The sequence below is a fragment of the Nicotiana tomentosiformis genome, chromosome 2 (genome assembly GCF_000390325.3).
Source record: "Nicotiana tomentosiformis chromosome 2, ASM39032v3, whole genome shotgun sequence".
NCBI lineage: Eukaryota > Viridiplantae > Streptophyta > Magnoliopsida > Solanales > Solanaceae > Nicotiana > Nicotiana tomentosiformis.
In genome coordinates, this window is record NC_090813.1 from 151,760,394 (window position 1) to 151,786,956 (window position 26,563).

The 26,563-nt window shown below is 36.6% G+C and overlaps 1 protein-coding gene and 1 long non-coding RNA gene across 2 annotated transcripts; both read left to right on the forward strand.

Annotated features, from left to right (window-relative positions):
* Positions 1–10,706: 10,706 nt before the first annotated feature.
* LOC104111039 (vesicle-associated membrane protein 721-like) lies at positions 10,707–25,832 on the forward strand. The gene is made up of 5 exons (XM_009620641.4): positions 10,707–11,115; positions 17,869–18,010; positions 18,100–18,220; positions 24,954–25,016; positions 25,488–25,832. Exons 1-5 carry the CDS (start codon positions 10,923–10,925, stop codon positions 25,635–25,637), a joined length of 669 nt encoding a protein of 222 aa, XP_009618936.1. The 5' UTR covers positions 10,707–10,922; the 3' UTR covers positions 25,638–25,832.
* Positions 22,069–22,867, forward strand: LOC138906736 (uncharacterized). The gene is made up of 2 exons (XR_011414343.1): positions 22,069–22,144; positions 22,785–22,867. It is a non-coding gene; the product is annotated as an uncharacterized lncRNA (long non-coding RNA).
* Positions 25,833–26,563: the final 731 nt, after the last annotated feature.

Sequence of the window (26,563 nt, forward strand, 5' to 3'; positions counted from 1 at the left end):
ATGGGTAACTCGCGTTCGCGGAAGGCTGGTGGTTGGTTAGTGCGCTCACATGGTTCACGTCGCGTTCGCGATGAAGGTACTTTGGGCACTGGTTTGGTGCTTCATGAACGTGGGTCTGAGGTCGCGTTCGCGATGTGTACTGTTTGGCAGAGTATATAAGTTGTCATTTTTGGTATTTTACTCATTCTTTTATATTTTGAGAGAGGAGAAGATTTTGAACTGAAATTTCACTATTACATCGAATGTAAGGATTTTTCGCTTAGATTGATTTTATATATTTATTCCCCATGGATTTCTACACCTAAAACATGAAAATTTAAATTTTTTGTCTACACTTTAAGAGGGTATTTTGGGTATTTGAATACTGCTTTAGACTCGATTTTGGAAAATGATGATATATTTGGACTCGGCAAGTTATGGTTCATCGGATTTTGGTATTGGTTTCGGATTTCGTGCATGTGGGCCCCGGTTGACTTTTGTTTACCTTTTGGAAATTCATCAAAGATCGAAACTTTATGGATTAGGATCGCTTCCTATAACATTGTTTGACTTTTTTGGATGATGTGGGGGCTTGGATTTGCGTGATTGGAGGGCTAAAACGAGGTTTTGACACGATTTGAGATTGAAGCTAGCCCGGGAAGAGGTAAGTCTCTTGGCTAACCTTGTTAGGAGGGAAATACCCTAGGATTGACTTGATTGCTATGTGTTTAAGGTATTTGGGGGTATCTCAAATAGTTTTGATCTTGTATTCAGACCTGTACTTATTTACTAGTTGCTCATGTACTTGTGCCACCTAGTTCTTGGGGGTTGTACTATTTTGGTCGTGTTCGGACCATGTTATGACTGTATGAGATATTTTACTGATTTGAGATTATTTATTTTTTATTTATGATATAACTCTATTAATTAAAGGAATCTGGACTATATTTTATTGATTGTGAGTTAGCTTGCTTAGCAAGTACGGCTACGCTCCATCACAGCCTAAGATGAAATTTTGAGTTGTGACAAGGTGGACAACCTGTAACTGAACATGAAACTAGAGACTTATAACAAATGATAGAGTCCCTTAATCTTTCAGATATGAAGGCATGAGGAAGAGTATAGACTTAGACTAACGGGCATGTGTGAAGCAAGATTGATAGAGCATTATGTAATATTCCATGGAATTTGAAATATATGGTTCTTACTGCTCAATTAGGGAGAACAGTTTTTCAGATCATGCACCTATCCATATTGAATACATAACTGATTCTGGAAAATCTAGGAGACCTTATAGGTTTCTGATTGTTTTGACGGAAGATGAAAAGTTCTTGGGACTAATTAATACAGTATGGAAGCAAGTGATGCAAGGTACGTGTATGTGTAGAGTTTGGTAAAAATTAAAGATGTGTAAAGACCGATCAAAGTTTTACTAAACAGAGAGGTGGGTAGTATAGATAAAAGGTTGCAGGAAATTAGAGAAAAACTACAGGATATAGAAGCTCAAATAACTACAACAAGAGAAGATAACTTGATGAACAAGGAGAAGGAACCACTAGCAGAACTAACTAATGGTCTGACATTTAGGAGAAGATATTGAGGTAGAAATCTAAGGCTCATTGGATGATGATCGGGGGTGAAAATAATAAATAATTCTTTGTTTGCATGAAAGCTAGAGCTAATGCTAATAATATCTCCATGATGAAGGATGCACAAGGGAGAACATTACTGAAGCATAATAAAATAGAAGAGGAAATTCTTAGATTCTACAAAGGTCTGTTGGGGTCTCTGCTAACATAATGCCATGTATTGACATATATATTATAAGGCAAGGTCCTAGCTTGACTAGAGGCGGATGTAGCATACTGGCTACGGGTTCAACTGAACCCATAACTTTCGACGCAGAGTAAAATTTTGTATGTAAAAATTTATTAAAATTGCAAAAATAGTAGATATGAACCCATAACTTTAAAAATATAATGTGTTCAATGTTAAAAATCTTAAAATTGAACCCATAGGATTTAAATCTTGGATCTGCCTCTGATGCTTGACTATACAAAAACATCAGGACATGTGTGATGAGGTTAATCAGATGGAGATAAAAAAAAAAGGCTTTATTTTCAATTGATGATAACAAGGCAGTAGATATTGATGGTTTAAATTCTAATTTCTTCAAGAAAGCATGGGAGGTTGTTAAAGATGATGTTTATAGGGCCATTCATGAATTTTTCACAAGATTAAAATGCTTAAAGCTATGAACAATACAGTAGTCACTATGATACATAAGTCTTCACATCCAGAAACTATTAAGGATTTCAGACCAATTGCATGTTTCTCAATAATGTACAAGATCATCTCAAAGATTATTTCATTAAGAATAAAGAAGGTGATAGATAGTTTAGTGGAGAAGTGCAGTTTGCTTTTGTACCAAGGAGAAATTGCTGACAACATACTCCTTCGCCATGAACTGGTTAAGAGATATACAAGAAAGTATATATCACCCAGATGCATGATTAAGGTGGATCTACCGAAAGCATATGACTCGGTTGAATGGGTATTCATTGAATAAGTATTACATGAACTGGGATTTCCTAGTAAATGTTATAAATTTGTATTGCTGTAACAAACAATTAAACCATTAAACTGTCTGAAATATATAAACAAAACAGAAAGTTAGTAACAGTGTTTAACAAAATAAATTCTGAAAAAATAGTATAGGAATAAATCGAGTCCACTGAATACACAGTGTGTCCTTAAAGAAATTATTCCCTTCAAGTACCCGAGGTACTGGAATATTCTTTCAGGATAAAACAATTTAACTCACCGGAGTGTTGGTACCAAAAACGCCGATGAACAGCGAGCCACTCGAAGGCTGTAAAACACACTGGAATTTTTCTGTAGAAGAAGATCAGAAAAATTCGTAAGGAAAGATTCTGGGATTCAAAGTATATTTATATAGTTGCTGGCACTGTTTCTGAAAAGGTTTGCAACCTTTCAGAAACAGCCATGGCTGTTGGAACAAGCTATTTTGAAATATTGCGGAAAAATGGATTTAAAATAATCCGGAAAAGAAAACGGCCCTGACCGGACCGGGTCGTGGGTCGTGGGTTATTCCGGATTGAATTTTTCGTTAATTAATTAATTAATTAATTAAATAATTGAAAGGAATTTTTTACAAAAAGATTAATCAATCAATCGATCTTTGACCAAATCCAAATCCAAATCCGAAGCCAAAGTCGAAGCCGAGCCGAGCGAGCGACGACGACGACGGTGCGAGGCTTGCCTTCTTCTTAACTCTTTAAGAGCTAGAAGAAGAGCAATTATATATATACCCATCAAAAGCCTTTTCTTCCTCCAATATGGGACAATGTCCCTTTGCCAATGAGGGAAACTCAAATATTTCATTTTCCTTCCATTTCTCATTCACCCTCTTTAAGCTACACAAGCTTAAAATCCCAACAATCCCCCACATGAATGGAGAATGGCTATAAAATAAAGGAATGCACAGACGCGTGTGTATTTTACATGCAAGAATTAATTGCATCTGGATAAGTAGGTTTCCCTTTGAATTTTCCGTAGTGAACTTATATCAGATATACTCGGTCAATCGGTAGATTTGATATCTTTGAACCGTCGAGCTTTGTTGTATACCTAGATAACATAAGTCACACAATCAATCCTTAACCATCTATGGTTCTCACAGTTGTGTTCGTTTCAGCCATGAACACCGCCTGGTTTCATGAGTGCTTAGAGAATGGGCCTTTACTTTCATTCCCCTTGAAGCGGTTTACACTTCACACTCACATAGGTGATTTCTAAACATGTAATCCTATAGACACACTATCTGGTCATATCCTTCTAAACTTAGCAAATCATTAAAAAACTTTAAGCTTTGTTGACTCATCAAAAAGCCTTAATGCTTTACCTCGATTTCTGAATATTGTCTTCATCACGAGAATGGGTTGAGTTATTTGACAATGTTGAACCGTCATTCATTACTTTGTTTGATCTCTTTGAACCTGCTCGTGGGATCTCCAGTCTGCTAGGTAGAGTTACCGCCATGATGACTTGTCCTAGACCTTAACCCTATTCCCTTTGATGATCTTTCAACTGCCTCTCTAGATAGGCCTTTTGTAAGTGGATCCGACATGTTATTTCTTGACTTTACGTAGTCAATTGTGATAACACCACTAGAGAGTAGTTGTCTAACGGTATTGTATCTCTGTCGTATATGACGAGATTTTCTGTTATACATAACGCTCCCTGCCCTGCCTATTGCCGCTTGACTATCACAATGTATACAAATAGGTGCCAAAAGTTTGGGCCAAAATGGAATATCTTCCAAGAAATTCCGGAGCCATTCAGCTTCTTCACCACCCTTATCTAAAGCTATGAATTCAGATTCCATTGTAGAACGGGCGATGCACGTTTGTTTGGATGATTTCCAAGACACTGCTCCACCCCCAATTGTGAAAACATATCCACTCGTGGATTTAACTTCAGATGATCCAGTGATCCAATTTGCATCACTATATCCCTCGATCACGGAGGGATATTTGTTATAATGCAAAGCGTAATTTTGGGTATGTTTGAGATACCCCAAAACTCGTTTCATTGCCATCCAATGTATGTGATTGGGATTACTTGTAAATCGACTCAGTTTACTAATAGCACATGCTATATCTGGTCGCGTACAATCCATGATATACATCAAACTATCTAATACTCTTGCATAGTCCAGTTGTGAGTCACTTTCACCTTCATTCTTTTGAAGTGCATAACTCACGTGGAGTCTTGGCAATTTTGAAATCCAAATACTTGAACTTGTCAAGTACCTTTTCAATGTAGTGAGACTGTGATAATGCTAGACCTTGTGGAGTCTTGTGAATTCTGATTCCTAAGATCACATCAGCAACTCCTAAGTCTTTCATATCGAATTTGCTAGCCAACATGCGCTTATTAGCATTTATATCTGCCATGTTTTTGCTCATTATCAACATGTCATCAACATATAAACAAACAATGACTTCATGACCTGGAGTGTTTTTAATGTAAACACATTTGTCGCACTCGTTGATTTTAAACCTACTTGCCAATATTATTTGGTAAAATTTTGCATGCCATTGTTTGGGTGCTTGTTTAAGTCCATAAAGCGACTTAACAAGTTTGCACACTTTCTTTTCTTTACCAGTAACCACAAAACCCTCAGCTTGTTATATGTAAATCTCTTCCTCCAATTCTCCATTTAAGAAAGTTGTTTTAACATCCATTTGATGGATTTCAAGACCATACACGGCCGCTAGTGCCACTAATACCTTAATAGATGTTATCCTCGTTACTGGTGAGTAAGTGTCAAAGTAATCAAGGCTTTCCTTTTGTCTATAACCTTTAACAACAAGTCTTGCCTTATATTTGTCAATAGTGCCATCAACTTTCACTTTCCGTTTAAAGATCCATTTCGAACCTAAAGGCTTATTTCCCGGAGGAAGATCTACCAATTCCCATGTATGGTTATCCAAAATTGATTGAATCTCACTATTGACTGCCTCTTTCCAAAACGCTGAATCAGAAGATGACATAGCTGCTTTAAAAGTTTGAGGCTCATTTTCAAGCAAGAATGTCACAAAATCTAGTCCAAAGGAAGTAGATGTTCTTTGACGTTTGCTATGCCTTGGATCTTCTATACTTGGAGTATTTTCCTTTAGTTCTTCCCGAGGTCATTTAGGTCTTTTACTTAACGACTCACATTCAGTTTTATACGGATAGATGCTTTCAAAGAATCCAGCATTATCTGATTCCATTACCGTATTAACGTGAATTTCAGGATTATCGAATTTATGAACCAAAAATCGACATGCTTTACTGTTTGTAGCATATCCAATGAAAACGCAATCTACAGTTTTTGGTCCGATTTTAACCCTTTTAGGTAAAGGAACTTATACCTTTGCTAGACACCCCCACACTTTGAAATATTTCAAGTTGGGTTTTCTTCCTTTTCATTTTTCATATGGAATAAATTGCATTTTGCTGTGGGGTACTCTGTTGAGTAGTCGGTTAGCTGTAAGGATAGCTTCCCCCCACACACTCGGCGGTAATCCGGAACTTATTAATTAAGAATTCATTATTTCCTTTAATGTCCGATTTTTTCTTTCCGCAATTTCATTGGATTGAGATGTGTAAGGTCCAGTAGTTTGATGGATAATTCCATATTCCGAACATACTTCTGCAAACGGAGATTCATATTCTCCACCCCTATCACTTCTAATCATTTTGATCTTTTTATTCAATTGATTCTCCACTTCATTCTTGTATTGCTTAAATGCTTCAATTGTTTCATCCTTACTATTAAGCAAATAAACATAACAATATCGAGTGCAATCGTCAATAAAAGTTATAAAATACTTTTTCCCACCTCGAGATGGTGTCGACTTCATATCACAAATGTCAGTATGAATTAAGTCTAAAGGATTTGAATTCCTTTCAATAAACTTATAAGGATGTTTTACAAACTTAGACTCAACACATATTTGACATTTTAATTTATTACACTCGAATTTAGGCAATACTTCTAAATTAATTAACTTCCGCAAGGTTTTATAATTGACATGTCCTAAACGAATATGCCATAAATTATTTGACTCCAATAAATAAGAAGAAGCTGAAATTTTATTCATACTGTCAATAATCATTACATTTAGTTTGAAGAGGCCCTCTATGAGGTAGCCCTTTCCAACATACATTTCAGTCTTTCTTACAACAACTTTATCAGAAACAAATACACATTTGAATCCATTCTTAACAAGTAAAGAAGTAGAAACTAAATTCTTCCTAATAGTAGGAACATGAAGAACGTTGTTGAGCGTTAACACCTTGCCGGAAGTCATCTTCAGGAATATCTTCCCATAACCTTCAATCTTGGCTGTTGCAGTATTTCCCATGGAAAGCTCTTCTTCTGGACCAGCAGTAGAGTAAGTTGCAAATGCTTTCTTGACAGCATAAACATGTCGAGTGGCTCCAGAGTTAATCCACCACTCCTTCGAATTTCCAGCTAGGTTGCATTCCGAAAGCATTGCACACAGATCATCAATGTCATCATTCTTCTCCACTATGTTGGCATGTCTCTTCTTCTTATCCTTTTTCGGGAGACGACAATCAGGGGCTTTGTGACCGGTTTTTCCATAATTATAGCAGCTGCCCTTGAATTTCTTTTTGTTCGGCTCCTTAGTCTGTCCAGAAGACCTCTTTCTCTTCTTACTTTTTGGAGCAGTCTCCTCAACGATATTAGCTCCCATGATCGTTAAATTTCCACGAGACTTCTTCTCGGCTGTTTTGTTGTCTTCCTCAATCTTGAGACGAATCACAACGATCTTCCAACTTCATTTCTTTGCGCTTGTGCTTAAGATAGTTCTTGAAATCTCTGCACGAAGGAGGCAATTTTTCAATCATTGCAGCCACTTGAAATGCTTCATTCACGACCATACCTTCAGCAATAAGGTCATGAAAAATAAGTTGAAGCTCCTGAACTTGGGTTCCAACAGTTTTGCTGTCTATTATTTATAGTCTAGAAACTTGACAACCACGGACTTCTTCAAGCATGCATCTTCAGTCTTGTACTTCTTCTCAAGTGTGTCCCATAATTCTTTCGAAATATTCATCGCACTGTACACATTGTACAAGTCATCCTCTAAAGCGCTTAAGATATAGCCTTTGTAAAGAAAATCTGCCTGCTTCCACGCCTCAACAATCATGAATTTCTCGTTGTCCGGCATGTCCACAGCAGGCACTGAAAGTTCTTTACTAGTGAATTTCTGCATACCAAGTGTGGTAAGCCAGAAGAACACCCTTTGCTGCCATCCTTTGAAGTTGGCTCCAAAAAAATTCCCCGATTTCTCTGCTGGTGGAACAACAGTCCGGTTTGACGAGGCTATCGTCGTTGCCGCAACAGTCATAGAAGAATTTTCGTTATCAATTGCCATTTCTCACTGTAAACAACAGAAGAGTTCAATTAATGGCAAAATCAGAACAGTAAACAATACTGTTATTAACAACAAACAGTACGTATAATAAATAAAAACGAAATTTTTATATACTGTTTCACAGAAAACGATGAAGTTTTTATGTTTTTCAAATCGTTTTCTGAATTTCAATACTCTGATGAAGTTTTTATATCTTCAAATCAGAATAGTAAAATTCAGAAGGAGTAGAAAATCACACAGGTTTTAATCTCCACAAACATAATACAGAATATAATAAAGTAATTTTCTTAAGATTGTTATAAATCTGTATTGCTGTAATAAACAATTAAATCATTAAACTTTCTGAAATATATAAACAAAATAGAAAGTTAGTAACAGTTGTTTAACGAAATAAATTCTGGAAAAACAGTATAGGAATAAATCGATTCCACTGAATACACAGTGTGTCCTTAAGGAAATTATTCCCCTCAAGTACCCGAGGTGCTGGTATATCCTCCCAGGATAGAACGATTTAACTCACCGGAGTATTGGTACCAAAAACGCCGGTGAACAGCGAGCCACTCGAAGGCTGTAAAACACACATAGAATTTTTGTACTACTTATGGAGTACTTGAATAGATGCTTGAGAACACTAAAGCATGAGCCGAAATATAATTTTCATCCTAGGTGCCAAAAATTAGGAATTACTCACATGTGGTTTGCTGATGATCTTCTCCTATTTGCCAGGGGAGATACTAGATCAGTGAGATTGCCAAATGAGAAGTTTGAATTGTTCTTAGAAGCAGGCGTAAAGTTAACCTCAACAAGATGCAAGTATATTTTGGAGGAGTGGATAATGAGACAAAAGAGGAGATACTACAGTTGTTAGCTAGGGTATGAGACTGGGAGTTGCCTTTCAAATATTTAGGTATTCCTCTATCAATCAAGGCTTACAGTGGCTCAGTTCAAACCATTGGCGGACAAGAACAAGATTACTGCCAGAATAACAACATGGATGGCTAGAGGGCTATCATATGCATGAAAATTGCAGTTAATCAGGGCTGTACTATTTAGAATGCAAGCTTACTGGTCTCAACTTTTTTTCTTTTGCTGCCTCAAAAGGTCATCGAACTAATAGAAGCAATCTATAGAAGTTACCTATAGACGACATGAGAGGCTACCGTGACTAGAAGGGCTTTGGTGGCTTGAGACAAGGTCTATTTACCAAAAGGAACAGGAGGATTAAATATTATTAATATGAAGATATGGAATCAAGCTGCTATAAGCAAACTACTGCGGGCTCTAAGTAAACAGAAGGAAAAACTTTGGATTACTTGGATCCATACCTACTATATAAAGAAGCAAGATGTGCTTACAATGGAGATTCCAAAGCAAGCTTCTTGGATGGTGAGGAAGATAATAAACATGAGGAAGCACTGGTTAGCACAGGTTAGCACTAGCTAATAGTCCTCAGCTGATCAGACGTGGAAATTAAGTTCCACATCCAAGCAGCTTACAAGGCTTTAAGTGGAGAAGTTACAAATGTTCCTCGGAGGAATCTTGTTTATCACAATACTGCCAGTCCTAAAAGTGTATTCATCCTATGGATGACTTTACTTGGAGACTAAGAACTCAAGACATGCTACTAAGATGGGGCATTAATGTTGATGGTGTATGTGTACAATGCAAGGCCTGTTCTGAAACTCAAGATCATATCTTGTTTGGCTGTAGATTTTCAAAGAGAATTTGGCAGAGTGTGTTGAACTGGCTGAAATGCAATAGAACGGTCATGAATTGGGAGCAGGAATGGAGATGGATACAAGGAAGAGCTAGAAGTAGAAGACCTCAAATGTGATACTTAAGCCTGCTATTTATGACATATGGATAGAAAGAAATAACCGGATGTACCAGAAAAGAACTATAGGAAAGATGGATATGCTGCATGAATTGAAGAGAATATATGCACTAGAGTTAGACAAAATAGGAAACTATTTGAGTTTGTGAGTTCCTTGTGAGAATGGTTATAAATAACTCATAGGAGGAGATGATCTATATGACAATTATGTCTTTGTTAGTTTTTTCACAAAAGTTTGCGTTGTTTGTACACTTACACTCGGTAATTAATAAAGTTTCTATAATTGACCCCAAAAGAAATTTCTTACTCAGTTTCTTTTTTATAACAAAAATTGACTAGACATGCTAATTTGATTTGTGTATTATATTAGTTGTAGTGGAAGAAAGTTAAAAGTTTATTCAAATCAAGATTTAATTTAACAGTTAAATTAATTTAGTAAAGGTTAGTAAAAATTATATAAAATAGTATTATTAACGCAATAGGATGTTATATAAAACATCATACAAAATGTAGTAGGAGGACTAAAGTTGTGTTGATTGTATTTATTTCGTGTTTGGTTGAAAGTATTAACTTAAATAAGTAATTTTTTATATCAAATTTTTTATATAACTTATCAAATATAGAAGGTAAAATTGATTATCTAAGTTGTAATTCTGGAATATCCTGATCTTAATTAACCCAATAAAACGGAATGTGTTTTATACCATTCCATATTTATTATCCAAGTTTTAAGAATTCAAATTCATAAAGTAAGTTTAAACTTTGATGTGATACTCTTTTATCAACTTGACGTTTTGATCATATTGCTTTTTATTATTATTATTATTATTATTATTATTATTATTATTATTGTTATTGTTATTATTATTATTATTATTATTGTTATTATTATTATTAAGTTTCAGCGAAGGAGAAACAAACAAGAGTCATCCTTTGTCACAATAGATTCAAACCTTCTCTCCCTAAAATGTACTGTACTTCCTCTCTCTCCATATACAAGAAGATTATAATATACACTGTTCCTTTTGAATTCAACTTTATGTAGTTTCGAAACAAAAAAGCAAATCCACTATAAAAAAACCCCAGCAAATTCAGATCACCGACGCTGAAAATCTAATCGGAAAAGTATCCAAATGGGGCAGCAGAAGGCGCTGATCTACGCATTTGTGGCACGTGGCAACGTATTATTGGCTGAATATACTGATTTCAGCGGCAACTTTAACTCCATAGCCTTTCAGTGCTTACAGAAACTTCCTGCTTCCAATAACAAGTTCACTTATAACTGTGATGGCCATACCTTCAATTACCTTGTCGATAATGGCTTCAGTGAGTCTCTTAAACATTTCTTTTATTGTAGAATATCAGTAGTTTCCATTGATTTTTGCTGTGAATTTAGTTTAAATTAAATGGACCGAAGAAAGTACTTGCTAGTCGCATTTTTTTTTAAAAACTGAAATATCTGTTTTGCTGAGGATAGTCCGGGCCAGGGCCAGATCTATAGTTAAACTTACAGGTTCAACAAAACTAGTAGCATTAGTTCAAACTCTGTATCTGTATTAAAATTCACTTAATATGCATAATAATCTATCCAGTACCTAGTAAGCAATAACTGTTGTGGTCTAGAACCCATAAATTTAAAATACTGGATCCGCCTTTGAGAATAGTCTTTTTAGGGGCGCACAAGCCAGCCTTGACACCACCGTCATTAAAAAAAAATACTATTAGATTTGGCGGTTGATTCGTGTTTATGATCTTCTGATTGGAGATGTCAAGAGATTATTAAATTAATAAACACATTTTGATTGTTGGGTTTAACTTAAGTTTAACTTCCAGTTTCTCTATGTGTTTATGTGGTGATAGATATAGAATCTCCTTGATTGTTTTCTTAAATGTTTATTTCGTGTTTAGGTGATATTTATTTAGAATATTAAAGAAGAAGTGGCTTGGGAGGTGGGCTTTTGTCTGTAAATTGTTTGCAGTCCACATGTTCCTCTTGTCTAAAAGTTGTATTTATAGTTTTATTAATATGAACTCGTTATTTTACTTTCGATGTCGTTGTAAAGTTTTGTGATGAGTTGAGATCGTTAGATGAAATGATAGATTAAAGGAATAACGTTCTTGCTTCTTTTCTTTTCTCTCTATGGGTATTTTTCTGTTGACTGAAAAATTCATAATCAAATTTCTATCGTGTATGCTATTAATTAGTTTGTTCATAACTAAGCTACACAAGTATGAGCAGATTCTAAACCCGCAATCACTGGAAACTCCTGTGTATCTCTTCCCATTATTCTCATACATGTGACTGCCGCTTTGTACAAATACTTTATGGCATTTATATATTTGATATGAATTCATCTTAAGCACTTATTTGAAGTGCTCTTTTTGGTTCTTTATGATATTCTTTCTTTAGGTAAATGAATATCACGTGGAGATCCTTCTTTTTTCTCACTTTAAATATTCGCAGCCTTTTAGCAAAAATATAGTTGTCACACGACAACCGGTCGTGATGGAGCCTAAAAAACTTGCTAGGCAAGCCGAACATAACAGTAACGAATCATAATAACAAAAATGACAAAAATGATACAAGTCTAGAGTCTCAACATAACATAACAACGCCAATATATGATAAATCCCCCAGAACTGGTAAATATAGAATCGTGAGCTCTAAAACGGGAATACAAGTCTGAAATGCCAATAACAATACTGTCTGAATAAAAGACAACAATACCAAATGAAAAAAGACGCCAAGACTGTGGTCGAGATGCAGTTCTACCTTGTATCTCCAAAGCTAATTCCGCAACAAGTCTCAGCTACTGATGGCTCGGCCCAACACCTGGATCAGTTTTCCTCAAATCGCGTGTACACCATCAAGAAGGCACATGTGAGGGTGACCCTAGGGGGATGGATCCATTTCCACACGCTGCACGCGTAGTCACGTGCAATAATCATAATCGCCAGTCGTGGCCATAGGCTCATTATCACAATCCGCCCGGCGTGGTCACATGATCAATATCACGGATCCGCCCGGCGTGGTCACAAGCTCAATATCACAACCCGCCCGGCGTGGTCACAAGCTCAATAACACAATCCGCTCGGAGTGGTCACATGCTCAATAACACAATCCGCATAGCGTGGTCACGTGCTACTAGTCCAAGCCATATCACAAAGAAGGCAGGTATACAGGAATACATGTACATGATCAATGAACACCAATTTCATACTCCTGGACTGGTATAAGTGACATGCTAAAGTGTATGCATGTGCAAAGTGTGCGATCATAGCTCAAATCAAGTAATACATCACAAAAGTAGCAATTATCAGGTTCATTCAGGAGATTAACCTCTATGCGACCTCAAACATGGTACAATTAGTTCACAACGGGGGTACAAGTATAAGAACCATCATAGCATGAAGCTTAGCAATCAATTCAAGGCATATCATAGCCTAAACACTACTCCGAGCATGAATAATTAACCTGGTGCACGCAAATGGGCTCAACCCCACACATGTGCGCCACCCATAGCACGTAGCTATCACAAATAACTCAGGCAAATAAAGCCTCAACCAAGTTTAGGTAAGATACTTACTTCAAGCAAGCCAAATCAATCCTCTAATAAGCCCTTCCCGTGTGAATCAACCTCCGGACGGTCCGAATCTAGCTAAAATAACTTAATATCATCAATAAAAGCCATAGAAAACGATTCCAAATGATAAAGCTAAGATCTTTAACCAAAATCAAAAAGCTAACCCAAAAAGTCAACCCCGGGCTCGCACCCCGGAACCCGACTAAACTCACAAATTGCGAACACCCATTCCGATACGAGTCCAATTATATTTCTTTCATCCAAATCCGACCTCAAATCGACCCTCAAGTGATCAATTTATACTTTAGGAAAGTTTTTATTAAAATCCCCAATTTCCTCACTGTAATTCACCAATTAAATGCTAAAATCAAGGTTGGAATCACGAATAATGAACAAATCCGAGTAAAAAACACTTACCCCAATCCAAATGGTGAAATATCCCCTCCAAAATCGTATAAATCCGAGCTCCACAACTCAAAATATGTTAAAAATGACTAAAACCCTCGAAAATAGAGTACTTATGGTCTGCCCAGGCATACCCTCCGCGATCGCGAAGCACAACCAACGATGTTAGGCCTACGCGAACGCGAGGCACCGGTCGCGAATGCGATGCACAACAGTCCTGAGCCTACACGAACGCGGTCCTCCTCCCGCGATCTCGAAGGCTAAAATGCCTGACGCCCCAACATGCCTCCCTTATACGCGAACGCGGCACCAAACACGCGATCGCGAAGCCACAGCCTTCCCAAGCTTCGCGAACGTGATCACCTCTTCGTGAACGCGAAGAACAAACTCATCTGCCATCAAAAGACCCTTCGCGAAGAAGGAAACCATAACTCAGAATCAGCAGTTCCAAAACATGAAGAAATGGTCCGAAACCCGTCTGAAACACAACCAAGGCCCCCGGGACCCCGTTCAATCACACCAACCAATCCCCAAAACATAACACGGATCTATTTGAGGCATCAAATCACACCAAACAACATCAAAACCATGAATCGCACCTCAATTAAAGCCTAAGGAACTAATCCAACTTCCAAATTCAAAACTTATGCCGAACAAGCCTAAACAACTCAGAATGACCTCAAATTTTGCATGCAAGTCCTAAATGACATAATGGACCTATTCCAACTCCCGGAACCAAAATCCGAACCCGATATCATCAAAGTTAACTCTCGGTCAAATCTATCAACGTTCCAAACCTTCAACTTTCCAACTTTCACCAAAAAACACTAAATCAACCTACGGACCCCCAAATCCACATCCGGATATCCAAAATCACCATACGAAGCTATTGGAACCATCAAAACTCCATTCCGGAGTCGTCTACACAAAAGTCAAACTCTGGTCAACTCTTACAATTTAAGCCTCCAACCTTGGGACTAAGTGTACCAATTCACTCCAAAACCTCTCCGTAACCAAACCAACCATCCCGGCAAGTTACGTAACCACAAATACACATATGTAAAGCATCAAATGGGGGAAACGGGGCTGAAATACTCAAAACGACCGGCCGGGTCGTTACAATAGCTTCTATTCTCTTCCCTTAATTTAATGTCGCTAACTTTATGTTCTATCACTCTTTCTCAAAGTTTTATCACATGGCTCATAAATTTAATACTGCAATAGTTCTCAATTTCGCATAACATTGAATATCTGCATTGCTCTTATAAGTTGAAGCAATGTACTCTTCACTCATTTGGCATCTCCACTCCTTAGTATAACATTCAGTAGCTTGCTTAGCCATACCAACCTAACCAAGGCATTTCCAAACCTCTGTAGGAATCCAACGTTACCACAAGCTTTTCTAATTCTTATGTTTTTCGTGGCATCCTTTACTTTGTTAAACTTAATTCTATGATTGTAGCATGTTATGAATGTTTGTAGATCTCTAAAGTTATCTTCGTTATTTTGATGAGCAGTTAATTGTAAAGTATCCATCTATGTTTGATCTACTCTCTTCTTTCAAAACTTTCTGGGAATCATTTCTATTATTCTTAACTTGATTTAGGTATTACCTCTCTTCTCTCTCAAGCATATGTACCGGTCTTTCTCCTCTGTCTACATGCCTAACTTTTGATACACGCCGTTCAAGGCTTCACTTGGCCCTTGTTTATGGCCTGCTTAGCTCTTTATTTTCTTATGCTGTTTAAAGGCTTTTGGCAACTTTCTATGTCGTTCTCTTTTTTCTCTAGTAGCACCCTCTTATACCACCACCATGAAGCCTCCTTATCTCGCCTCCACGGTTCCTATAGTTGATGTCCTAAGCTTTTAGACACACCTAAAACTTCAAGTACTACTTTGTTAATGCAACTTATTATTTCCTTCCAAAAAGTTTTTTCTGCATTAGCTTGATAGCTTCTAAGTCCTATTCTCTGATAACTATATGCTATTTATGGTTTTTACCTTTTAGTTTAAACCACTGAATTGTTGGTTTAACCATTCTCTTTTTGGCTCAACTCTTTCATTCATTGAGGACCACTAGCCTATGTTGGAAGGTTAAATCTTCTCGGTGTCATGACCTTCCGTTCCTTATCTGTTGCCCAGTCAGTCTTTGTGCTAAAAATTGGATCAAGTGTGATTCCCTTTTCCAGAGTAGGTGTTAGCTAAAACGAAATTGTATGTTAAGGAAAACTCTACAGACTACAATAATCTTTCTTTCTTCATTCCTGGTACTATAACCATATCCAATGTATTTGATCGAGATCAACAGTACATCTGCCCAAATGTCTTTCGAAATTTCTCCCAACAAAGATTTGTTGTTCATTTTGGACCTTCTGGATCAAAGTATCTATACCTTTCAAAATTTTTAGTTTTAAATTTTCTTATCTCATCCTATTTGTGACGTATAGAGCCTATAGACATTAATGGTGTTGATTGTCTTCTTTCTTGCATTACTAGTCTTAATGAGAGAATTCTATCACCAATCCTCTTTACTTCAACAATTTTATCCTTATTCTAGATCTACTAGTACTATGTCTTGCCCGTTCTTGCTTTTATCTACTCCACATTACCACAATATATATATCTCATGTTGCCAGTATCTCTAGTTTTTCCCTTATTCACTATGTCTCTTGTAGATGGGCAATATCAACCCATGCTCTCTTTAAATTATCTGTTACTCCCTCTATTCTAGTTTATATGACCTTATTTTCTTTATAATCCGTCCAAAAAAGAATAGCCTCTTACTAAATTTGGAAACAATATAACTTAAAAATTCGATTTTACTCTTAATGATAAGCTTTTATAGCCACACTAATGATATGACATGGTTAAGACCACTAGTTTTAAAAGTCTTATAACCACACTAATGTAATGACATTTTAAGGCCACAAGTTTAGAAAGTTTTCCTTTGTTTCTTAAACTCGCGCAAGTCAAATAGGTTCACATAAGTTGAAACGGAGCGAGTAATTCTATTGATTTTTCGATCAGTGAGCTCATGTTCTAATTATCTGTTTGAATTTGTCTCTCTTAGGCAAACTTCCTTACTGCTTACTCCCACATGCCAAATGATTGTGGGAACCCTTTCCGGCCTAGCATTACATCGAATAAGTAATTTACACCCATTCATTGTGTGAGAACCCTTTTTCTTTAACTCACTCTCATTCATGTAGTGTTATGATGAACTCCCTTGCTCATTTAAGGCTATACCTTGCTGCTGATGTTGCATGTGCGCACACAGACATCTCACAACAATTTCAATGTTTAGATAATTCATCATGTTAGACTATTTCTGTACTTGTTTTCAATTTTCCGCAATCTTTTTCTTTTATCTGGGTTTAATACTACTAACAAAATTAAAATGGATCGCGTTTCCTTTTCTCCCATTTAAATATGTTTCCGTCAAAATTATCCTGTTTTATGTTATTGGATGGAGTAAAAGATGAGTTGTGATTGTCAAGTTTCTTCAATTTTCCATTACCCTCCCAATACATCTAGTTCTATGTGATATCATTGGTTTCTTTTTCTATCATCCACATACTATTTCCTACCACTCTGAGATGATGTCAGAGGGAAATTCAGAAGGTGGTTGTATTTCCTGATTTTCAGACAAAGTTTACAATCTTAATTAGCTTCTTTTAGGCGGTGATGTGGAACTAATGAAGATTTGTTTACTTCTTAGCAAATGAAAAAAGGACTTTCAAAGTAAAAGAATTAAGTGTGCATTTGAGAGAAGGTTTCGAGATGCATCAAAATGACTTCTCACCTTTTCTCTTTTTCTTTTTGTGAATAAATAAGTTGCAAGAGAAGCATGACTTTCACCTTTTAATGTTCTGCTGATTGAACGTGGTTTATGTAATTTCAATTTTAAGAGCTACTGCATCTTGCTATTTCCCGTTTGAAAGTTGGAACATATATTGCAAGAAGAATCTGAGTATTATTCTTTAGAGTTGCTTATTATTCTGCTTTTCTTTTTCACTTTTAAAGCATACCCTATGTCAGCAGCTAGCTGATTAGTGTGCTTACCTCTGTAAGTTTATGTTTCATCTTACAGCATACTGTGTGGTTGCTGAAGAGTCTGTTGGAAGACAAGTTCCAATTGCCTTTCTGGAGCGTGTTAAGGATGACTTTGTGTCAAAATATGGTGGTGGGAAGGCTGCAACTGCTACTCCTAATAGCCTTAACAAGGAATTCGGGTATTTTGAATTTAAATATTTACTTTAGTGATATATAGTGACAGTTTCAGTTAGGTATGATATTTCTTTTTTTTTGTTTGTTTTTGCAGACCTAAATTAAAGGAGCATATGCACTATTGCGCTGACCATCCTGAGGAGATAAGTAAACTAGCCAAGGTGAAAGCCCAGGTTTCGGAAGTTAAGGGTGTTATGATGGAAAACATTGAGAAGGTACGGGTGTCTTCTAATGCCTAGCTGACATATTTACTGAAATAGAAGTCTGACATTGACTGCCAGTTCTTTTTGTTTTGTTATTCCTACTAATACAAAAAAATCATCCATGCAATCAATGGGACATTGTATTTGCTGAGGTTCCTTTTAGGTGTATACTTCTATGATGGAGTAAGAAACCTAATTTTTAGTTTTAACTGGATCAGCCTGAGAATACTAGCTTTTGAGCTGTATGGTGAACCAGAGGTGGACCTTTTAGCTCTCCTGAAGCTTTTATGTACAGTATTTCATTTTTTATATTTGCCTGGCCTGCAAAAAATGGGGAGACAGGTTATAGGGAAGACCTTTTTCCCCCAAATTAACAGAGAGGGGAATAGAAAAAAATAATAATAGAGGAAAAGATATTAAAGATAAGGTTCGACATCTTCCCTTTCATCTGTTTGAATAGCTCTAACAACTCAATATATGGGGTATGATGAGTTACGTTGGATTGCACTTGGAAATAGTTTCTCTTGGCCAGTTTGTAAATCTCCTTGGTTTTGAGAGAGACGAGGAAGTCTTGTGACAATTAATGGTGCCTCTTAACATCATTTATCTATTATTTGTGTTGGGTGTCCAAATAAAGTCTCGTTGGAAGTTGACAAAAGAATTACATATAAGGTGTAGGATACTCTTGATCAATTGTATGGAATGTGTTTAAGTTTGATGATGAGATAAGAGACTTTGTCTTCTTAATACTTTACTAGATTCTTGAAAAAATTTCCTTGTTTCTTTGGCCAATTCAGCGCCCAGTGGTGTGGTGACCATTTAGATAAGGAACTGAGGAGAAAGTGCATCCAAAAGTGCGAACTAGTGGTTAAGCAAATGGTTGTAAACCATGCGGACGAGGGTTTAAATCCTAGCAAAGACAAAAAACACTAGGCGATTTTCTCCCATCTTTTTAAGCCTTGGTAGTGAGAGTTACTTGGTACCTAGGTTGGTGGAAGGTACCAGGTGTGAATTGTCGAAGTGCGCGTAAATGCCCGGAACGCCACTGTCATTAAAAAAGGAATTGAGGAGAAATCTCCGGCCTCATCTTCATTACTTTAACAATCAGACATTTGGTTATTGAATACCGAGGAAGAAGCAAATTCAAAAGTCAAAATGATAAAAGTAGAAGCATGTGGAGGTCCGAGTACAAGAATCTTACATATAATCAGAAAAAAGAAAAGGCAAAGCATATCAAGGAGTTCTGTTTAAAGCTAAAAGATAAGATGAAACAAGAATAGAAAGATGGCGGCGATGAATCGTATATCTACTGTTGTTAAAGCTGATCTTAGTTTTGCGTATGATGAAAATATTATTCCCTCTGTTCCAAAAAGGTTGGAACTATTTTCTATTAGTTCATTTCAAAAAGATTGACGCATTCCTATATTTCGTTAATGGAAAGTTTTTATAGCCACACAAATGCTATGGCTTGTTTAAGACCATAAGTTTCAAAAATTTTATAACCACGCAAATGTTATGGCATATTTAAGACCACGAGTTTCAGAAATCTTCCTCCTTTTATTAAACTTTGTGCCAATTCAAATTAAGATAAACATTTAGAAGCGGAGGGAGTATTTATGTAGTTTGGTGTAAGCCAATCGGGTGGCAGATGCTGGTTCTTCGTACCATGTCACGACGAGGAAGAAATTCTTCTCACTTTATGCACCAAGTGATTTTGAAGTATTGACAATAGGTAATGTTGGTGTAATTAAGGCAATTGGCACGACAAATTTTGCTTTGAGACTAATAATAGTTCAAGGCTGGTTCTTAAAAATGTCAACCTTGCTCAAGACAGGAAAGCTTGACGTTGATGGTTGTAATATTTTATGTGGTGGTAGTAAAAATTCAACAAAGGTTTACTAGTTCTGATCTAAGGTAACAAATCGTCAAATCCCTACATGATGTAGGGTTCTTTTTGTAGTGGCTTGGTGAATGTTCTGGAGAGTGATGCATCGTGAGAATTATGACATAGAAGGTTAAGTTACATGAGCGAGAAGGGATGTCTGGCTAAGAAGAACTTGCTTTTAGGAGTGAAAACTAAAGAGATGTGTTTATTGCTTAGCCGAGAAATGATCAATTTCTAACGTAGGACTTTGGTCGTACACCAAAAATCTCACTTTTTAACTAAGTACTCCTGTCTAATTACCAACCAGGTATAATTATGGCCATCAAATTTTACATGCTTCTCCTTGTATTTTTCAAAACTATCGACGAAGATAGTAATCTGGTCCGCAGATGGGCAAGAGCAGCAAATCGACCAGTTCCATGCAGTGACTCAAGTAGGCTTGTGTCTTAGCTCTAAATAGGAAGTAACATGAGAGCTACTATCTTCCATCTCTATTCTTGTCTCGTCGAACCATCAGTTTTGATACCAATTTGGCGGGAATGCTTCACTTCTTAGTTATTGGCAGAACCCAAGTACTCTTTTTGGAATTCAGGAGACAACTGTTAGAGAACACCAAAACAATGCAGGACAAGGTCGCCGCGAATAAACACAGTCAAAATTTTATTAATCTATTTGAATCAAGATTCAAGAGGATGAATCAAATTCAAAACTGATACGAGCAGCAAGTATAATTAACTACGAAATAAATTTTGAATAGGCAAAATAACCAATCAATAAATTTGGAAAGGCAAAATAACCAACCAATTAATTTGGAAAAGGCAAAATAACCAATCAATAGGAGAAAAAAATTTATGTGGAAACCTCTTCAAGCGAAGAATAAAAACCAACAGGACTTCTAGCCCATTAAAAACTCTACCACATTAGAAAGGAGTTATATAAGTCCTCCAAAATGGTCATACAATACCACCCTTCTTCTTCAGTAAAGCCGAGCCCAACTATTATATTGATTACGCCAAACATAGCTTTAGAGGCTCTTACTAGATAGGGCAGGAGAATATAAGTCATCAGTGTCAAACAAGGAGAAACAATAGCAAAACAAGTCAGGAACGAGAAAAAATACCTAAAATTGAGCTATTGTTTGGCAGCTCAAAATCTGCAACTACAGACATCGAAAACGCCATCTCCACCATTCAAATCAAAGTACATGTTGTTAGTAAAAATTTCAGCTCGATTCAATGGTAAAATGAAGCTGGAAATCAGTTTCGAACTGGTCGTGCAAATATTTTGCAGCAAAGAGAAAACTATCTTTCTCCACTCTTTTACCTAAAGAACGATTGCTCTTCTTTTCAAATATCTCTCTTAAGATCAAACCTAAAATTAGGTCTTTTAAAAGTGATTTAAAACATACGTAGGTCATAAAGAAGATGTCTTTGTCCAAAACAATATTTTTATTAACATGGAAAGAAAAAGTTCAAAATTCATTATGTCAAGAGTATCTTTAGGTTGATTTGGCCGAGCAAATTGGTATTAGAAGAAGGTTGTAGAAATGTATTGCCATATATATGTTATAAAAACAGAGCTTATTGCTGTTGTTGAGGCTTGCAAAGAATTACTATTGATGAAGAGATTTTTTCGGGAAGCTAAGATTTGCCTAAGGGGAAGCTATATTGTGATAGTCGAAGTAAATTTATTCAAGGTGCAATTAATTTTGACAAGAACTTTACACTTCATTGTAGGCCTAAACATATTAATGTGAGATACCATTGGATTACAGATGTGGTGGATTTAAAATTGCTTGAATATTAGAAGATTCACACAGATGACAGATGAAAATTTGACATGTTGACTATGCCTCTGCCAAAAGTTAAGCTTGAAGCATGTGATTCGATCATTAAAATGGCGGTTCGTCCACATATTCGAGAGGGAAAAATTGTTGAGTTTTACCCTTCCTATGTGTCTAAAAGATTGTTTTGGATCTATGGCCCATTAGTGTTTTAAATCGTAGGCCTAACTTTAGGTCTGTTCTTGAGAGATATTTGAAAAGATCAGCCGTTTTGAGAGAAGAGCGCAGTCAAATAGTTTCTTCTCTTGCGGCAGAATTTTCATGCAATCAACTTGGTTGTAGTGTTGTGAAGAGCGTGAAGCGAGGAAAAGCGACAACCCCCATTTCGCTTAAAGCGAGAAGCGAAACGCTCGCCTTTTTTAAGTGAAGCGGAATTTAAAAAAAATAAAAAATAAATAAATATACCATTTGAATATTAAAATATACCATTCTGTTAAAAACTAGGCAGCATAAAAATAGTGAAAGAAGAACTGGGCAGCATTTCAACGAAGAGGAGAAGACTGAGAAAGAACCGAAGGGGAAAAAAAAATTCGCCAGCATCTCAATGCTATTTGGACGCTGAAACAGTGAAAGAAAAAGAAGAAGAAGAAGAAGAAATCACATACCTGTTGCTACTGGTCGTATGTTTAAAACAGAGGAGCGCTTGCTTCGGTCGCCTCGCTTTGCTGCAGCGCTTCTCGCTTTTTAGTGGGAAACGCACGCTTTTACCTACCTGAGTCGCTTCATATAGCAGAAGCGGTCATAGGGTCGCCTCACTTCGCTTCTCGCTTTAAGCGAGGAAGCGACCGCTTTTCACAACCCTGCTTGGTTGTAATTGCGTTTCTCGATTCATTCACCGTTGGATCAAGTAAAGAGTGTAGAAAAATAGTTTCTTCTCTTGCTGCAGAATTTTCATGCAATCAACTTGCTTGTAATTGCGTTTCTCGATTCATTCACTGTTGGATCAAGCTGACATATTCGCTGGGAGTATCTTAGATCCAGTTGTTGATTTTTTCCCATTCTTCACTTGAGCGTATTTGCTAATTTTGAGCAGTCGATTGTGTTTGGAGGTCCGTTTTGTTATTGCTATTATTTCTTTTTGTTTGGCACTGATGTTGACCATCTTGGAGTATGATGTCGACCATCTTGGAGTATTTTGTAAGTCTCTATTGATATAGTGGAACTTTTCATGGACATGAGATTTGTTGGTTTGTACTTTTCGATGTTATAAGTTTTATCACATATTTTTTGGTGTCCCGTGCGATTGGTTCTCGTGCGATAGGTTGTTGTACCTTTTCTATATTCATTTTGTTGTTCATTATACTTGCTGTTCACATGTTTGAGTTTTGCTTGTTCCTAAGGGCAGCCTGGTGCACAAAGCATCTCACGCAGGAAAGGGCCGCACCCTAATGGGTGTGATGTAGACAAACTTACCCTAATACAAGCATTAGTGGCTGCTTTCACGGCTCAAACCCGTGACCTATAGTTTTGCTTGTTCCTCTTGGTTCAAATAGATTGGGAAGACTTTGATTGAGTGTTTATTCTATTGTGCCCTTTTCTTAGTATTGTTTTAGTGTTTTCTCTTCTTAGTAGACAAGTATCAAAGCCGAAGATTCGGTTGGACATGGAGATGACAAAGGGTAGAATTCTCCTATGCTGTTGCCCTTGAAGAGTAAAGAAACAAGTCCAACAAAGTGATTGCGTAGAAAGAGCCAGTTACTTGTTGTGTCCGTCTATGGACTAGTTGCCATTATCCATAGTCTGGAGACACACAAGGAGAAGCATGTTGGCCTTGGTGGCGATAAATATACTGTGATGCTGTGTGTAGCATGCAATGAATGTTTAGGTAATCCCATGAATGTTGGTGATGGACCATATAGTACTTGGTTCCAGGGTGAATTGTTAGGTGTACCAATAAAATTTCACATTAGAAGTCGATAAGGAAAAAAAAGAAGAAGTTACGTTGAATGTATTGGGATACTCTTAATGATGTGAGGCCTATTGTGAAAAACTTGGTGAACTTGGATCAAATCGGATAGCATCAATCCGTGTTAAGAGTGTCTTTGGAGCGGTTTAGCCCAACAAGTTGATGGTTGATGGTTAATGTTCATAAGATGTAGTCCAGTTGCAATTTATAACCTAATGATCATTCAGGAGTTCAACCATTTGTGGCCAGTTTGCATTTTAAACAGGATATCTTTTATAATCCCCTCCCCCTCCCCTCAGATAAATATTTATTTTGCTCCCTTTTTTGTCCCTCCCAGAAAAATTATACCCACATGCAATCTATATCATTTCTAAAGTTGCATATTTATGACAATTAAACTTTTATTCTACTATCTTTCCTTGATGTTTTCAACTGGTTACTATTTCCTCACACATCTCCATTATCTTCCGTATATCTCTTTCCAACCCGATTTAATAACCGACAATCATTTTTTATATAGCAAGATTGGATCAAGTTAAGTGGGATGGAGGAATAGTTTTTACTCCCTGGAAATCAGATACATTATTCTAATTGATTACCAGGATGTCAGAAAGCATGAGTTTGAGAGGTTCATTATATTTGAGTTAGAGATATGTCCAATGTACTTGCCTACCGAAAAACAAATGGAAGATTTCAAAGTAGTGGGAAGTTTAGTTATTTATGTCTATTGGAAAAACAACTTTTGATAAAACTGTTCTACTGGAAAATCAATTTTTTGATAAAACTGTTCTATTGGAATATATATTTGCCGTCACATAATGATATTACTCTACGTAGGTTAGGTCAAACGGATAAGAGGAACTCTGCAGGTGGAAGAATATAATTCACGATACAATAAATAATACCATGTTAAGAATGACCGATCTCAACTACTATTCTTTCTCTTCTCAATCTTGATCTTCTTTTTTATGTATTTCATTCTCTCTGTTCAAGTTTATTCATGAGTCTATTCCCTCTGTTCTCAATGTTCCTTCTATGTGGTACGATTTTCTCACTATTCAAGGATGTTCACAACAGCTGATTCTCTACGTAATAATTGAAAAAAATATAGGTTCTTGATCGTGGAGAAAAGATAGAGCTGCTTGTCGATAAGACAGAGAACCTTCACCATCAGGTTTCCCAATCTCATTATTTTAATGTTTTATCTTTTTGTTCTTTGCTATTGATGTATTGGCATTTGTTTCTATGTTATCATTTTCTTTTTCTTCTTTGGGATCTGACTTGGGTTTAACATTACAATTTTTGGATATGCCAGTGTACTTTTGCAAAGTTTTCAGGCAGCACTACGAAAAATTAGATTCAAATAGTCAAATGAAACAGTTTCCTTGTCATGGAACCAACTTGAAACTTTGTTAAATGCTGTTAGTTGTTTTGTAGTTGAGGTTATTTCTTAGCTAAAGCTACTCTGATTTGGTTGCAAGTGGCTACAACTAGTACCAATATCTGACTTCTAGTTTCTGAGCCAGAGGCACAGGAGTGGAGCATGACTGTTTCTTCATCAAGTCTTTTCCCTTAAAACTAAGGTTGGGTTATCTGTATAGTCACTACAGTTACTAATTTAGGAACTTGATTGTTTTGGAAACAGGCACAGGATTTCCGGAATACGGGGACACAAATCAGAAGAAAAATGTGGCTGCAAAACATGAAGGTCAAACTCATAGTATTGGGTATTCTGATTGCTTTGATCCTCATCATAGTTCTCTCAGTTTGTCATGGGTTCAATTGTGGAAAGTGAGCATGTTTTTGTGTTCTAATGCTACATTTGTATGAGAGAAAGTTCATGGTATATTGGCATTGATGCATTTGATATAAATGTCTTTGAAAAGATACAATGTTTTATTCTGTATGTATATTAGATGGAAGAATCAACATTTGCATATAGATTGCATGTGCAAAAGGGACCCATTTTGGTCGTCCCTTCTTTTTAGCAGTCTTCATCGCTTTTTGCTAACTGATTTACATTAAAATTCTTTAACTGAACTTTCGAGCTTAATCGAGTAGGTTTAAGCAAAGCTGTTATTTTTAGTTCGTGTATGAAATGTGCATTTTTACGTGAAGAAAAGCGATGCAATTTACTTGTATATTGCGTGAAGAAGAAAGAATGACTCTCATCCTCCGGAAACACATTTGGGTCATTTGTTAACTAATGTCCTGCCATGGCTATTTAATACATATCACCCACTAAATGAATGAACGGATGAAGCAACCTTATATAATTATAGTAAGTTATGGACTCATCCTCTCTCTCTGAAAATTGTTTGGGGTCATTTATCCATAAGAAACATGTGGAAACTATGTGAAAAAGTTAAAAAGAAAAAAAGAGGAAGGATACTCATCATACCCTTTCTCCTCCTCTCTCCCCAACTCCCTCCCTCTATCCTAAACTAAAATAAAGCTTTACTTCACGATGCTTTGGCTACGATTTCTCTCTATACAATGACAGTTTCGTGTACCGAATTAGTTATTTATCTTTTCAGTGATTTTTGCATTTTTAATCTTCACAATGTTATTAGCGTCTGCTAATAATATATATAAGCTATATTTGTAATGACCCGACCGGTCGTTTTGAGCATTTACACTTCGCTCGGTAGTTTGGGGGCATGAGTAGCTTCGTATGATGTATTATGACTGGTGTGTATCGTCGGTTTTGGTTTTCAGGTG

Bases quoted from the DNA above. Each gene is read 5' to 3' on its own strand.
- LOC104111039 (XM_009620641.4), top strand. From the start codon at position 10,923: ATGGGGCAGCAGAAGGCGCTGATCTACGCATTTGTGGCACGTGGCAAC. The intron at 18,011-18,099 runs GTATTTTGAATT...TTGTTTTTGCAG, and splicing joins AGCCTTAACAAGGAATTCGG to ACCTAAATTAAAGGAGCATA. The intron at 18,221-24,953 runs GTACGGGTGTCT...AAAAAAATATAG, and splicing joins TGATGGAAAACATTGAGAAG to GTTCTTGATCGTGGAGAAAA.